This window comes from Elaeis guineensis, chromosome 16, assembly GCF_000442705.2.
Source record: "Elaeis guineensis isolate ETL-2024a chromosome 16, EG11, whole genome shotgun sequence".
Lineage (NCBI taxonomy): Eukaryota > Viridiplantae > Streptophyta > Magnoliopsida > Arecales > Arecaceae > Elaeis > Elaeis guineensis.
The window spans coordinates 41,343,772-41,358,111 of NC_026008.2; the positions used below are offsets into that span (position 1 = coordinate 41,343,772).

Consider the following 14,340-nt stretch of genomic DNA (forward strand, 5'->3'; position numbering starts at 1 on the left):
CCAGGTTCTCCCCTCTCATAGGCTCGAAAACCCCGCGCTCTAATAATCTCCGAGCTCCACAATTCCTCCTAGGGTTCGTGCTTCTCCCCTCGCCCAACTCCCTAAGCTCTGTTGCCGCGAGCTCTCTCTCAGCTTCCATGGCGGCAGCAGCGATGGCGGCCCCTCGGGGTCGGCAGCCCCAGGGCCGGGGGGTCGACGACGAGAACCTGGTTTTCGAGACGAGCCCCGGGGTGGAGGCCATCACGAGCTTCGACCAGATGGGGATCCGCGACGACCTCCTCCGGGGGATCTACGCCTACGGCTTCGAGAAGCCCTCCGCCATCCAGCAGCGGGCCGTGATTCCCATTATCCAGGGCCGCGACGTCATCGCCCAGGCCCAATCTGGTACCGGAAAGACATCCATGATCGCTCTCTCCGTCTGCCAGATGGTGGACACCACCTCGAGGGAGTACGATATTTCAATTCATATTTTTCTTTCTCTTTTGGTTGATTTCATGCTTTTGGATAAAAAGATTGATTTTTTGATTGTTCTTTGTATCGTAAATCGCATTCTTGATTCTTTGCCTGTTGAATCTTTTGCTTATCAAGATTCTTGATAGTAATTATTGTTATGGACCCTAGGTTTCTTTGTGGAGATGATTGTTATAAACCCCAAGTATCGTTTTGAAGAAACTGTTATGATATTGAGTTAAATGCATTTTGAGCAGAATCACTTGCATACTTATTAAAATCACAAAGATCTGCCACAATGTACCTGTAGAAATTCCGGCATGCAACTGTTCTTCAAGTATTCGTTGCATATTTGCCTGGCAAAGAAAGGACTTTAGAACACAGATGCAGTGGTTAAAGCTTGAGAGCTTACAAGAAGGTTGGTTTGAGCTCCGAGAGCTTAGGCAGCCGCAAAGTACCTGAAATTTCACTCCACAGCAACAGTAATTCGATTTGCATTGAAGATGTGTATGCTTGCAATAATGATTTCTTTCTTCTCCTGGGTAGCAAGAAACTCAAAGTGGTCGTGTCTTAGGATATTTTATATATTGTAGGAGCAATCTAGTGTGACTTGGAACTATTTGGTCTTCTGTCAGATCAAGCTGAGATGATTAGAGTCTGGGATTTGTAACCCTAAAAGTCGGATGTGTTTATGAAAATGGATTTTTTAATGGCTAAAATCACCATTTCAGTGATGTGGGTTTTCTTCAACTTTGCCAAGCCTGACTGAGCAAATTAAAATTATTGATTTAAGCATGCTAGAAAACTAAGGTTCTTATTTTCATGTAACTTATTTAGTTGATCATTGTTAAAATAAGGAGATGTTTTCTTCCAAGCATCCCATATATTACTATTGAGTATACCACTGAAGCATGAGCTGTCTACTCGGTTGTTTAAGGATATATGGTTAACATGTGTGAAAGTTAAGTAAATGGATGCTAGTTTTCTAGGAAAAGGTTAAAAGATTGATTTAACTAGTTTAATTAATATATGCTTGGTCATCGCTCTCATGGATTCATCTCCTTCCTTCCATCCATCCTTCTCATCCATTCTGTTTGCTCCATTTTCTATTGTCAACAATCGCCTACCTTCTAGACATGAAGTTACACCTGAGCATACATTGCAACATCCCCTGATGTCTTTTTTGATTCTCACTGCTTCAAGATGGATGGTACTTCCTCAATCTCACTTGTAATTTGACATCCATAGACTTGGAGTACACCAATATTATTAATTTAACTCACTGTCAATAGCACATATCAACCCATTCAATTGCCATGAAACTCTTATTTCAATCTTCAGTGAGTGCACATTTGTTGGAAGGTTGAGATGAGAACATTGGTGTTTTAGGTTTTAAAAATTTTAAAAATATGTTGAGCACTAGCTGCATGTGTTTATGCTACTATAAACAGTTATCTTGGATGATTTGTCTTTATGGCTTTGATTAAGTTTTCTTTTTAATTGACATAATCTTCATATTTGCTTTTCCATGACTGTTGAAAGGGAAGCAAAAGTGTGCATCTCCTATTGGGTTGTAGTTGCAACTCTATGCCCAGCAATGAGACATGGTGGACATAGACCTATATTCTAGTTAACATCGACACTTTCTGATTTAGCATCAATTTCTTTTTTAGTTACACATTAAAACACATGTAAGAATCATAAACTCCCTTTTTTTCTTGCCTATGCTGTATCTGGAACTATAGACCTATTCATAGGATTTATATAGGCATGTTTTCTCCTGTCTGAACAGGCCCTTATTGATGTTTTTATGAGTACACAAAATCATATATGATGGTAACTGCACTGTTGCAACTAGGCTACCTGTACCCTCTTTATTTGTATATATATATGTGTGTGTGTGTGTGTGCGCGCGCATGTGTGTAGATGTGTGTGTGTGCGCGCGCACATGCGTGCGTGGGCTTAGAAAGGAAAATGTTTCAAGGTGCAAGAAGGCCCACAAAGTTGTCTGGTTAAAAATGTCCAAGAAAAAAGAGCCTCCAGCACATAGGATGAATGTAAAGAAACCCTAACCCTGAGATGGATGCTAGGTGAAATTAGGAAGGATGGATTTTGGAATACTTATTTTCATAGGAGTGAGACTTGCACAATAAAGCAAAATGATGGGAGATTTATATGATGGTATGGACATGTGTAATGAAGATCTAAGGAGGCTCTGACAAGGAGTTGTGCTTGGATCTGTTAAGGGTCTAGACAAGGAGGGGAAGATCGAAGCTAGCATTGATGGCTGTGTGAAAAATGATTATTGAAAAGCTTGCTGTAACAAGTGGGGTCACCCTTAATAGAAATTATTTGATTAAGGATCCACAGAGTTGGCCATGAATAATTTGGATAATGCTTTAGTGGTCATTACATTAGTTTAATGAGAAGTTGGTTTTAGTGATCCATCACATCAAACCTTTTATCCCTGAAGCTTGATCATGGTTAATGTATGAGCATGGAGTTTTGGATATCGTCTTGCATGTATAAGTAAATAAGCAGGATATAGGATGGTTGTATTTAGTGTTTACAGAGCAGTAGGCCTTGTATTGTCAGAGAAAAAAATTCAATATTTCAATCATCACATCCCAAGTCAAATTTCTCTGGTGTTTTTAACCTGTATTTTGTTTCTTTCACTTTTGCAAGAATGTTGTTTGATTCTTCTGTATTGTGGACATCCGATAAGGTTCTGTTTTTTTTGTTAATTATGATTGGTTAACTTGAAGTAGGTGTCTTTTTTCCCCAGAGTTCAGGCATTGATCCTGTCACCAACGAGAGAACTTGCTGCCCAGACTGAGAAGGTGATATTGGCTATTGGTGACTACATAAATGTACAAGCCCATGCATGCATTGGTGGGAAAAGCATAGGCGAGGATATTAGAAAACTAGAGTATGGAGTTCATGTGGTTTCAGGGACACCAGGCAGAGTCTGTGATATGATCAAGAGAAGGACCTTACGCACAAGAGCCATCAAGCTCTTAGTCCTCGTGAGTATAACATTTCTTCTTTGCAAGTTTGCATTATTGTAGATTTTGTTGCAAATAATACTGTGTCATTGGAATAGGATGAATCTGATGAGATGTTGAGCAGAGGTTTCAAGGACCAAATATATGATGTATACCGATATCTTCCTCCAGAACTTCAGGTATGATCAGAATTAAAAGTTCTAGCCCTTGTTATAGTTTTTGCATTTTTTGCTTCTAAATCCTTCTAGGTGGCTATTTGTACTTATATTATGGCTTGCCAATAGATATTTTGTTTGATTTTCTATCTCTGTAGCATATGTGATATCTTGTTTATCATCTTACTTGATTTTGAGATAAGGAAACAATGGCTTCCCTTGATCCCTCTCACTTATCTATCCTTCTGCTTCCTCTCCTTAGCCTTCCTTATCCTTGTGGTATTTATAAACATATATGGTGGATGAGTTTCCAAATAGGCGCAGAATCTGTCTTATAATAGGCCTATCCTACAGCTTTTGAAAAACAAAACATGAAGTTGACATTTCAAAAGATCACCTAGTGCTTCTTAAGCAATGCCAGATGTTTGTAATGTGTTTGAATTACTTTTCTAGGTTGTTCTGATTTCTGCAACACTTCCTCATGAAATATTGGAGATGACCAGCAAGTTTATGACTGATCCCATTAGAATACTTGTCAAGCGTGATGAGTTGACATTGGAGGTAAATTATTTGCTGTATTTTTTTTTTCCTTCTAATGATTTTCACCTGGTTGTTTTGAATACTGAACTCATGCCCTTTTTGTTATGTATAGGGGATCAAACAATTCTTTGTTGCTGTCGAGAGAGAGGAATGGAAGTTTGATACATTGTGTGATCTATATGACACCCTCACAATTACTCAAGCTGTTATTTTCTGTAACACAAAAAGAAAGGTGGCATTATTTCAGCAGATACTTTCTTCTTCTCTTGACAGTTTACAGTTATTAGCAACTAGCCTCTTATTTTTGTTTCCAAATTTTGACTATATTGCAAAAATTTGCCTGAATTTTTAACTTCATTTCATTGAGTTTTTTTGAGAATTGTGATTAAACTGGAAAAATTCTTTTACACTAGCAAGTAACATTATGTCTACGCATAATTTCTAATCATCCATGGTTCTTTTCCTTTATGACTCAAGTGATTTCTGAACTAAATTTAACCTGTTTGATCAGTGGAAACCATATATTTAAATGAAGTAACCATTCATTTGCCTATGCATTGAAAAAATTATACATTTTGTTTACTAGCTTTAAGTTCATTCATGTCATTTGTTCTTGGCCACTCCTCTAATTACTCCTTTTTAGTTTCATTATTTGTTGAGTCTCAATAGACAATAATAGAATAGTTCTTCACTTTAAAGAATGGCTCTGTGAAAAAACAAAAAACAACATAGAGGGCTTTGTGCCGTATATAAAAAAGTTGAGGCATTAAAATTTCGAAGATAAGTGTGCATCTTCTGATGACTATACAATAGATTTGACATACCTTGCTGCAGCTAGCTCTTATGTTTACCACCCAATGCCATAAGACGAAAGATCTAGGTTTAAGTAGATGTCATGCTTTTGATCAATAAGAAGGAATGTTCTAATCCGTTTGAAGGGGAGCATGAAGACAAGTGAAAGTAGTTAATGTGTAAAAGGAAAAGGTGCAATTATTTGTGAAACATAAAATAATAGTAGAATTAGTTTTCTTGGTGGTGCAAATCAAAGTTTTAAATCCCATGGGCTGGAGGTATCCCATTTTCTCTATGGAACGGGACGCTCCTGTTTTACCGTTCTGTTCCAACAGCGGTTCCGTCATGCATCTTGGTATATATCCTCTATTTCTCTTCCCTTATTCTTTCCTTTCCTTTCTTTCTTTTTTTCTCTTTTTCTTTCTTTCCTTCTTTTTTTTCTTTTTCTTCTACCTTCCTTTCTTTCCATTCCTTTTTCTTTCTTTTTTGATCCTTACTTTCTTTTTGCCTTTTTCTTCTTCTTTCTCTTTCCTTTCTTTCTTCTTTGCTTCCTTTCTTTTTCTTCTCCCTTCCTTTTTTTTTTTATTTTTCTTCTTCTTCTTTTCTTTCACTTTTTATTTTTCTTCATCTTTCCTTTTTTTTTTCCTCTTTTTTATTCTCTCCCTATATGGATGGGTTTTGGTGTCCTGATCTCATTTTCTCATAGGAACATGACAGGACAGCTGAGATGCCCCCTGTTATGCCGGGACATAAAATCTTAGTGCAAATATTATTCTGCTCTAACAATCAAATGGCAACATATTGCATAATCAAGAAAATCCCAGAATAATGAGATTTTACATATAACTTGCCCAAACAGATTGCTGCTGACTGTTGCTTTTCATATATTAACACTCATTTTAATAAGATAACAATTTTTGAAACACTTGAAATTCCTTTCCATCTATATTGTCAACCAATTGCAGGGAGTCTTCTGTTCAAGGTAAATAGAAGGCAAGAGGACCACTGATAAGAAGTGCCATAAGAATATGTAAATCACTTGAAAACAGCAATACTTCACAGCTTCTACCTACTCCAAGTCATACTGCTTAGTTTCTATTTTTATGAAAGAATATTCATCGATAAATTAGCTTATAGACCAAGAAATGGATGGAGTCCCACTTTTCTGCCTAAAATGACTAATATTGGAGGAAAGGGAAAAATCTTAATAAGAAGTGCCACATCTTGACCAGCCAAATTACTGATAATAAGTCATGGAAGCTTTGGCAATGTTGTAGGTTCAATTAAGAAACACTTATCCATCTACTTGTTGCAGCTAAAGAATAAAGAGCAGTTGTTTGCAAAATGAATATTTTGGTCTTGCCAACAACAGTCAATGAGCATTTTCTTCCCCAGCATTGGCCAAAAGAAATGTTGTTCATGGACTGGTCCTTAGCTGGAATCTGCTGCTCAGGGGGGTGACACCCACTTTGAACTATTCTGTTTGCACCTGCTTTAGAATCTTTCAGGTAACCACATTTGTACCTGCTTTCTTGGCAGTTCCTATGCAAAATATTGTTGAGAGATCTGGTTCCCCACACTTGTACCCAAACACTCCCACACCTGCAATGCTTTAGGTGACTAAGGACTGGCCTTAGGGCCCCTAGTCACTGGCAAATGTTGACATGAACATAGAGCTAGTTTAAAAACTAAAAATCCACAGGGACTCCGTCTTTCTTTCTTAACTCCAAGAGTAGAGTCACTTCTTAAAATAGTAAAAAGTTTGTCTTCTAGGATGGTAAATCATATACAGGTCATTGAGTTAAAGTTCTTAATCAATGCTCCGTTGCCAGGGCAGGTTTATATTGCTATAAAGCATAATAGTTCTTAATCTCTCTTGGGAAGTGATTTTTTTTTTAATAATTGTTTTACAAAACTTCAATTCAGATTGAATTCTCTTTTATCTTCTTTTGTTGCATTAGCTGATTGTTTTTTTGGCAGGTTGATTGGTTGACTGAAAAAATGCGCAGCAATAACTTCACGGTATCTTCTATGCATGGTGACATGCCTCAGAAGGAGAGGGATGCGATCATGGCAGAGTTCAGGTCAGGCGCAACCCGTGTGTTGATTACAACAGATGTATGGGCTCGCGGGCTTGATGTTCAGCAGGCAAGTTTTTATACACATACTTTGAGTCGGTGTATTGTTCTGTCAATTAACTGTGTACCTGATTAAAACATATCCATATTCTTGGCAAGGTAGCAATCAAGATGAGTACAATGGACTCTTGAGGAAAATGAATTAAATTACATAAATTCTGAAAAGAATAGTGAGAGAATCTTATATTTTTTTCCCTTATGTTATTTTCCTTAAAAAGGATCAGATTTGATCTGGATTCAAATTAGAGAGGAAGAGAGGGTTCCAGAAAGTTGGCTCTCTGACAGTAGGTTTTAGAATCCAAGTTTTTTTCCTCTTTCCTTTTTTTAGGAGTCAGCATTTTTTCCCTTCCTTAAATTAGAGGAATTAAATAGTTGGAATTATGTAGATAAGAAATAGAATTTTAAATAGGATTTAGCTATGTGCTAGCATATAACCTGTGCGATGCGCGGGTATGATTTTTTTCTTCCTTTTTCAATTATTCTTGAAATGCAATATAGCAATATAACAAATTATAGTAAATAAAAAACTTAAATAGTCAAAATTCTGTTGCACATCAAGTAATGAACTTTAATAATTGCTGAGGAAAAATTTCCATTATCAATGCAAGTGTCATACATACTTCCGTCGAGATGGTAAATGGAGAACTCCGCACAAGCTAAACATTTGTGTTGTGTTATTAACACTACTCGCATCATTAACATCGGCCTCATGTGATGTGTGGGATAGAATATTTTCTCCTTTTTTAACTATTTTTGAAATAGAGTATGACAAATTAACAAATTCTCACAGATAGAAAGCTTCAATACCCAAACCTTTATTGCATATTTAACGATGAACTTTAATGATGGATGAGCACATTAATACGAGCCTCATTAATTTTAATTGAGGCTTTTTTTGTGGCCCTTTTTTCAGCTACTACACTTGTACAATGCTTGACCATGAGTTTCTTTTCTGCAGGTTTCTCTAGTGATAAATTATGATCTTCCAAACAATCGAGAACTTTACATACATCGGATTGGTCGGTCGGGTCGTTTTGGTCGTAAGGTATATCTTTTTCTTTCAGTCCCCTTACTGGATAAGTAGCTTAGTGTTTGTTGTCTTAAGCCTTTTTTTCTGAATACATATGGATTTTAGCTTTTTGTGTTCTGGATTTGACATCAGAGTTCCTCGCTATAATTTTTTGTTCTGGTTTAATTTTCATGGAGCTGCCTTTGTCTGCTCATTACATATGTTGGCCTTGTGGCTAATGAATGGAGACTCTGGTTTCTATACTGGTTAGCCTCTCGCATTGTAGATCAGTACTTGGCCGTTTTTGTTGAATAATTCTCATCACTCCGCCTGTTCCTTGTGCTGCAGTTAGTCTGGTAGCTTGTATATCTGATCATTATTGGACTGAACTATTGATGTTAAAATAATCACTGTATACGGGGCTTTGCAGGGTGTGGCAATAAACTTTGTGCGCAAGGATGACATCAGGATATTAAGAGATATTGAACAATATTATAGTACTCAGATCGATGAAATGCCAATGAATGTGGCAGATCTTATTTGAAAAACCAGATGATAAGAAGCTTACATGCAAGGCAGGTACTGAAGGGAGACACCAGGGAGCTATTTCTCTTTAGGGATGTTCTTTTCCATGTTCTGGTGATGGTAAGGTTTGCCATTTTTATGTAAACCAAGACTTTCTGGTTGCTGGTGATTGGGAGCAAGGAGATCATGACTGGCTTTGCTTTTGGAAGTTTGTCAAGATGTCAAGATGTGCGTGTTTGATGGACAGCATGTATAAATATAGGCTGATGACTTTTGCTTCTTTACTGACTCGATTTGAGTGGATGTTTATATTGCAGCGACAATGATGCGTTACTATTAACCATTAACATTCCAGTCTTTGATATATCAGGTGTCAATATTCCAGTCATCCATCTACTTACCGATGTAACTCTTGGCAACTGATATATTCGTTTGCATGGTTAGATGTGTTCAATTATACCATAGTCTACTGAGTTTACATTTACATCTGATCAAAAGTTGATCTATGACTGATTGCACGGTCAGAATTGACATAGCTTTTGCTTTTAATGGTGATACCATTGCCGGGCTGCTCGACCTGCAAGGCAATCACATAGGCCAGGATTTTTCCCTGTGGATGCTGCGGGTAGGTATCGTCACAAGCCCCCACTGTGTTCCTCTGCAAGGGATTAGTACAGCAAAGAGGGCAACTACGAGGTTTCAGTAGATGCCTTGGGTCACGTGATGATGTTAAAGCTATATTATCTGCTTATGTTGGAACTTGTAAACCATCAAACCAGCAGTCTATCGGCCTCCCTGTTCGTAGGGAGTTGTTCAGAGCTTTGATGTTCGCGGTAGGGGTGCTGAAGCTGGTAATTGGACATCAATCTGGCTGATAAGTATCAGGAAGAAGATTTGAGGTCAGATGTACTCTGCATTCTCTTTTATATCATGATAAAAGCCAATTCATGTTTTGTTAGATTCTGTCTATAAAACCACTCAGAGAGGAGTCCTTCAAATAAACCAAGTCATAGGTACAAATCTCTGCGTAAAGGCAACAGATTCTCATCCCCGATGTGTAGCACTTTTTTTTCCTTTTTTTTTTTTCCATAAAATAAAATCTTAATACAAACGGTAGAACTCAACCTTTGATTTTATTAAACTGAATTGTTTTGGAAAGAAACCATAAACTGCATAGCCAAATGAGAAATTGTAGGGCACCCTAGTGCGTTGACAGCAAATTAAAAAAATAATAATAATAAGGAAAACCGATGGAAGAAGAAGCTTGAAGCCCCAGACTATGAAACAGAAACCACAAATTAGACAAGAATATTAGAAGGAACAAAATCTTCTTGCAGATAAAAATTTCAAAACTAGGATAGAGTATTACTTTATTAGATAATCCCTTGTACAGTTGTACTCTCTTTAAGCTACCAGCGAATCATATGTGTAAACATGAAAATATATTTTTGTATATGTTGGATAAAAAGAGTGGTCCCGATTTGATGGCCATAAGAGCTAATTTTACTTAACAATAATTTTTAAAAAAAGTCCTAAGTTTACAAGAAATATAATGTTGAATTTACCATAACAAACTTAAAAGAAACCTCACAAGACGGTAAGCTGCCAATGCTTAGTAAACCATCCTGCCACAACCCTGCGCCCATATTCGATTTCTAAGCATGCATGCACTTCTTTGGATGTGTTTGGAATCTAAACGGGTTATAGATAATGATTCCTGGACCTGTTGAGTTCCTCCATGTACGTTGCACTTGTATGCACGTTTCTCTCCCATATCATGTTACAGTATAATAGATTGAACATCTTTTCTTCTCTCTGCAGCCAAAAATGCACTTACAAATTTTCATTAGAACATAGTGATGGAAATAATTTGTTATGGCAGGTATGGCAATCAGACCTATGATATCATGAGCGCTACACACAAGTAAATCAGCATCAAAAGAATCTATACAAACATCAAGATGCAGAGGACTACATGGAACCAGTTCACTTAAAAATCAACATGATGGTCCATGTTAGGCAAAATAACAGTTACTAGTGTCATGCAACATGTAGAATATTTTCAACTCATGGAATCATCATATAAGAGTTTCAACTTTGATCTATACCATACGGGTTCCAATATATGCAACCCTCCAGTCCAATTGATTTGTAGGCCCATAGCTGAATTAGTACCTGAAAAGAATAACTTGTTCTCATCACCACCATAATCATGCTAGATGTGAAATGATGAATTATTGTGGTATGCATATACCTTTTCAGAGTAGTCAGCCGAGCATCCATTAGTGGCTATTTTGCCAAAACAAAAAATGAGCTCTAGTATTTGATTTGCAGCATCAGAGCAACATTTGTTCAGAATTTAGCACTTCTTAAAGAAAAAAAAGAGGACCTGGTGTCTGCTCCCTAAATTAAGCGTGCCTCTTCTTTCCGCTCCGCTCTGCTTCTGTCATAATTATTTGGATTCAGTCTGTGCTCATGGTCTCCATTCAAACATTCTATGAGATGTCTCAAAGTTAGCTCAAGTCATCCTTTTTGCGCAATGGAACAATATTGCAATGAAAGGGCAGAGACCAGAATTTAACCATAGATGGTTTGGTGAAGTATTGGCAGAGCCTAGGAGCAAACTCTTTCTACTGAATGAGACACTCCATGCAAATCCATAATCAGTCCAAATACCATGTTTGATGGCAAAGAATTGTCCTTTTCTTGTACAATAGTCAATCAACTTCTTAATGAAGCCACATTGAATGTACCTGTTTCACCACTTACACACTGCAAAGCAAATAAAGTTCTGATGTTTCCCATCCTTTCAAATTTCTCTGAAGTCTTAATAATTCATTTCGGCAATCATCTACATGTACATGGGAATCATCATCAGCAGAAAAAACATGAACCATATTTTTTATCTCAATCCAGCTTAACCCTGGTTCCTTCTCAAGCATTAGTCCTCTGATCTTTTTCCTCATCTCCGCCACGGCATCCCATCTTCCTACAGAAGCATAAAGATTTGAAAGCAATATATGGGTTGAATAATCAGCTGGTTCCAATATTAAGACTTTCTCTGCTGCATGGACACCCAGAGCCAAATTTCTGAAAACAATGCACGAACTCAACAAAATCCTCCATAACTCAGGGGACTTGTTAATGAAAGGTGATCTCATGATCAACTCCTCTGCTTCCTGCAAAAGTCCTGCACGACTTAACAAACTCACCAGGCAAGTATAGTGCTTTAGTCCGGGCATTATACCATCACTCAACATACAAAACCAATAAAACCTTCCTTTCTCAACCAGACCACAGTGGCTACATGCTGAAAGAAGAGATACATAGGTAACATGGTCAGGCTCCAGTCCTCGCCGTACCATCTCATTGAATAGCTTAAAGGCCTGTTCAGCATTTCCATGGTTGCCATATCCTCCAATCATGGAATTCCAGCACTTCAAGTCTGGGTTCGCAATTCTATAAAACACTGAATTAGCACCTTCAATGTTACCATTTTTGGCATACATATCAACTAGACTCCCACAGACACACATATTTGATTCATATCCTGCTTTCACCACCATAGAATGGATAATTTCACCTTGTTTTAGTGCTGCAAGATCAGCTGATGAGTTCAAGGCACTGCTAAGAGAAAAGCTATCAACTTTGTGCCCTTCTTCCAACATGTGATAGAAGTACTTGATGGCCAACTCACCCTCGCCCAATCTTGAATGACCAACAATCATTTCGGTCCAGATTATGACATCTTTCTCCGGAATGTAATTAAATAGCTTTCGAGAAGAATCTGGCTCATCATTCATAAAGTACATATTAATTAGTGTATTTCCTACAAATATACAAAACTCCAGTCCTACTTTAATAATTTGGCTATGAAGAGGTTTCCCATAATATATAGAGGGTAGAGAAGCACTAGCAGAAACAACAGCTGCAAATGTATACTCATCTGGGTTGGGCCCTCCATACAGAGACATTTTTTGTAATTGAACAAACATTTCCATGGCCTTCTCTCCGTCACCGACGTCAGAATATCCGGCAATCAGTGAATTCCAAGAGACCAAGTCAGGTATCTCGATCCTCTCGAAAACTGATAGTGCAGTCATTATGTCTCCGCAGCTGGTGTACATGTCAAGCAGGGCATTTTGTGATGGGACATCTAGTAAAAAATCGGACTTGATCATCTGGGCATGGATAATTCGCCCTCTAATTTGATCCACTATTCTTCCGCAAGCATTCAAAACTATGGTAAATGTACTGTTATTAGGCACTAACCCAGTCTCCAACATGCTGCTGAAGAGTTGCAAGCCCCTCTCGATACTATCATTCTTCACATTGCTGAGAATTATAGAGTTCCAAGCGATGACATCTCTCTCGCCCATCTCACTGAAGACCCGGTCCGCAGCTTCGACACTTCCCAAATTGGAATACATCCCAAGGAGTGAAGTTTGAACGCACACATTATTTGAAAAACCACAACTTACGACCCGGGAATGGATGGCAGAACCGGTCCATGGGTCCTGAAGGGAAGATGAGGCTTGGACAAGGCTAGAAAGAGTGGAAGCATTGGGTTTGAGTCCCTCAAAATCCATCTTTTGGCCCAAATGGAGAGCAGAGTGAGCGTGGCGAGGAGCTTTAGAATAAGCAGAGATCATGGCGTTGTAGGAGACGATATTTCTCGTCGGCATTGTGTCGAAGACCTTTTGGGCATCGCCGAGGGAGCTGCACTTGGAGTAGATTGAGAGGAGGTTGTTGCGAAGGAACGGGGGCGATGTTGGTGGTATGGCAATGAGGATGAGGGCGTGGAGCTGGCGAGCTTTGCGAAGGGTGTCCGGAGAGGTGCATCGTTGGAGGAGAGACGATGCTACTAAAGCTAAGGGGCCTTCGCAGCTATAGTAGAAGGGACCGGATGCGGAGGCCATGGGAAGAGAGAAAGCGGGAGACTGGAGAAAACCGCCGCATTTGAAGGGTCGCGGGAGACTGGAGAAAACCGCCGCGCGGAGACTCGCAGGGAGGGTGTGGGGTGGGTTGGGACTCGGGACGCTTCCAAAAGGTTGGTCTCGGAGGCTGGCAATGTGTTCGATTTGGTTCAGGTTGTGTGATCCATTGATGTACAAAATCTAGAATCTTGGTTCAGGCTCGACCAAACAAAAGACAGGTTAAGATCTCTCAACTCATATCCACTCGTAGATAGAGTTGTCAATTTGGATTGAACTCATCGAGTTAGCCTATCCTACCATATAATTGAGTCAGGTTGAGTTTATATTTTAGCAACTCGTTTAAAAGTAGATTAAATGACCCATCTCGTTTGGATCGACGGATCGAAACGGATTGATCCGTCTCTTTATATATATATATATTTCTAAAAAAAAATTTAATATTATTGAAGAGATAATTGATGAAGGAGAAAAAAAAATAAAGAATTGAATGATGAAGACCACAATAATGATATAGAGGATAATTTTTTGAAACTTTGATTTACCTCTAAATTAATTTAAAAATTGAAACTTAAAGTCTTTTAAGTTTGGATTGTATTAAATATTTAGTTTGAGTTTGATAATTTTATTTTATGATTTTAAGAATTGAGACGTGAGATTTTGATAGGTTGATTTGAGCTCAAATTGAATATAAATTTCAGTTTATATTACTGTTTACAGATTTTTTTTTTTAATTTTGATGGATTGGCCCTTTTAACCCACGGTCCATGACGGATTAGGTTGGGATTTTTT

At 38.1% G+C, this 14,340-nt stretch overlaps 2 protein-coding genes across 4 annotated transcripts; one reads left to right on the forward strand and one right to left on the reverse strand.

Annotated features, from left to right (window-relative positions):
- Positions 1-9,098, forward strand: LOC105058916 (eukaryotic initiation factor 4A-3). Its single transcript, XM_010941992.4, has 8 exons — positions 1-448; positions 3,236-3,476; positions 3,554-3,634; positions 4,064-4,171; positions 4,263-4,382; positions 6,923-7,090; positions 8,039-8,125; positions 8,520-9,098. Exons 1-8 carry the CDS (start codon positions 138-140, stop codon positions 8,631-8,633), a joined length of 1,230 nt encoding a protein of 409 aa, XP_010940294.1. The 5' UTR covers positions 1-137; the 3' UTR covers positions 8,634-9,098.
- Positions 9,099-9,942: 844 nt separating this feature from the next.
- On the reverse strand, positions 9,943-13,791 carry LOC105059205 (pentatricopeptide repeat-containing protein At3g50420). 3 transcript variants are annotated; one of them, XM_073250019.1, is made up of 3 exons: positions 12,312-13,791; positions 10,869-12,209; positions 9,943-10,789 (listed from the first exon to the last, which is right to left on the reverse strand). In XM_073250019.1, the coding sequence occupies exons 1-2, from the start codon at positions 13,531-13,533 to the stop codon at positions 11,380-11,382; spliced, it is 2,052 nt and encodes a 683-aa protein (XP_073106120.1). In that variant the 5' UTR covers positions 13,534-13,791; the 3' UTR covers positions 9,943-10,789; positions 10,869-11,379. The 3 variants fall into 3 exon arrangements, with proteins under 3 accessions (XP_073106120.1, XP_073106119.1, XP_019711034.1); XM_073250018.1 differs by having other exon boundaries at positions 9,943-10,429; positions 10,723-10,789; positions 10,869-13,790; XM_019855475.3 differs by having other exon boundaries at positions 10,869-13,790.
- Positions 13,792-14,340: the final 549 nt, after the last annotated feature.

Coding starts and splice junctions, on each gene's coding strand:
- LOC105058916 (XM_010941992.4), top strand. CDS start 138: ATGGCGGCAGCAGCGATGGCGGCCCCTCGGGGTCGGCAGCCCCAGGGC. Junction 449..3,235: donor GTGGACACCACCTCGAGGGA/GTACGATATTTC, acceptor TTTTTTCCCCAG/AGTTCAGGCATTGATCCTGT. Junction 3,477..3,553: donor CCATCAAGCTCTTAGTCCTC/GTGAGTATAACA, acceptor TCATTGGAATAG/GATGAATCTGATGAGATGTT.
- LOC105059205 (XM_073250018.1), bottom strand. CDS start 13,533: ATGGCCTCCGCATCCGGTCCCTTCTACTATAGCTGCGAAGGCCCCTTA.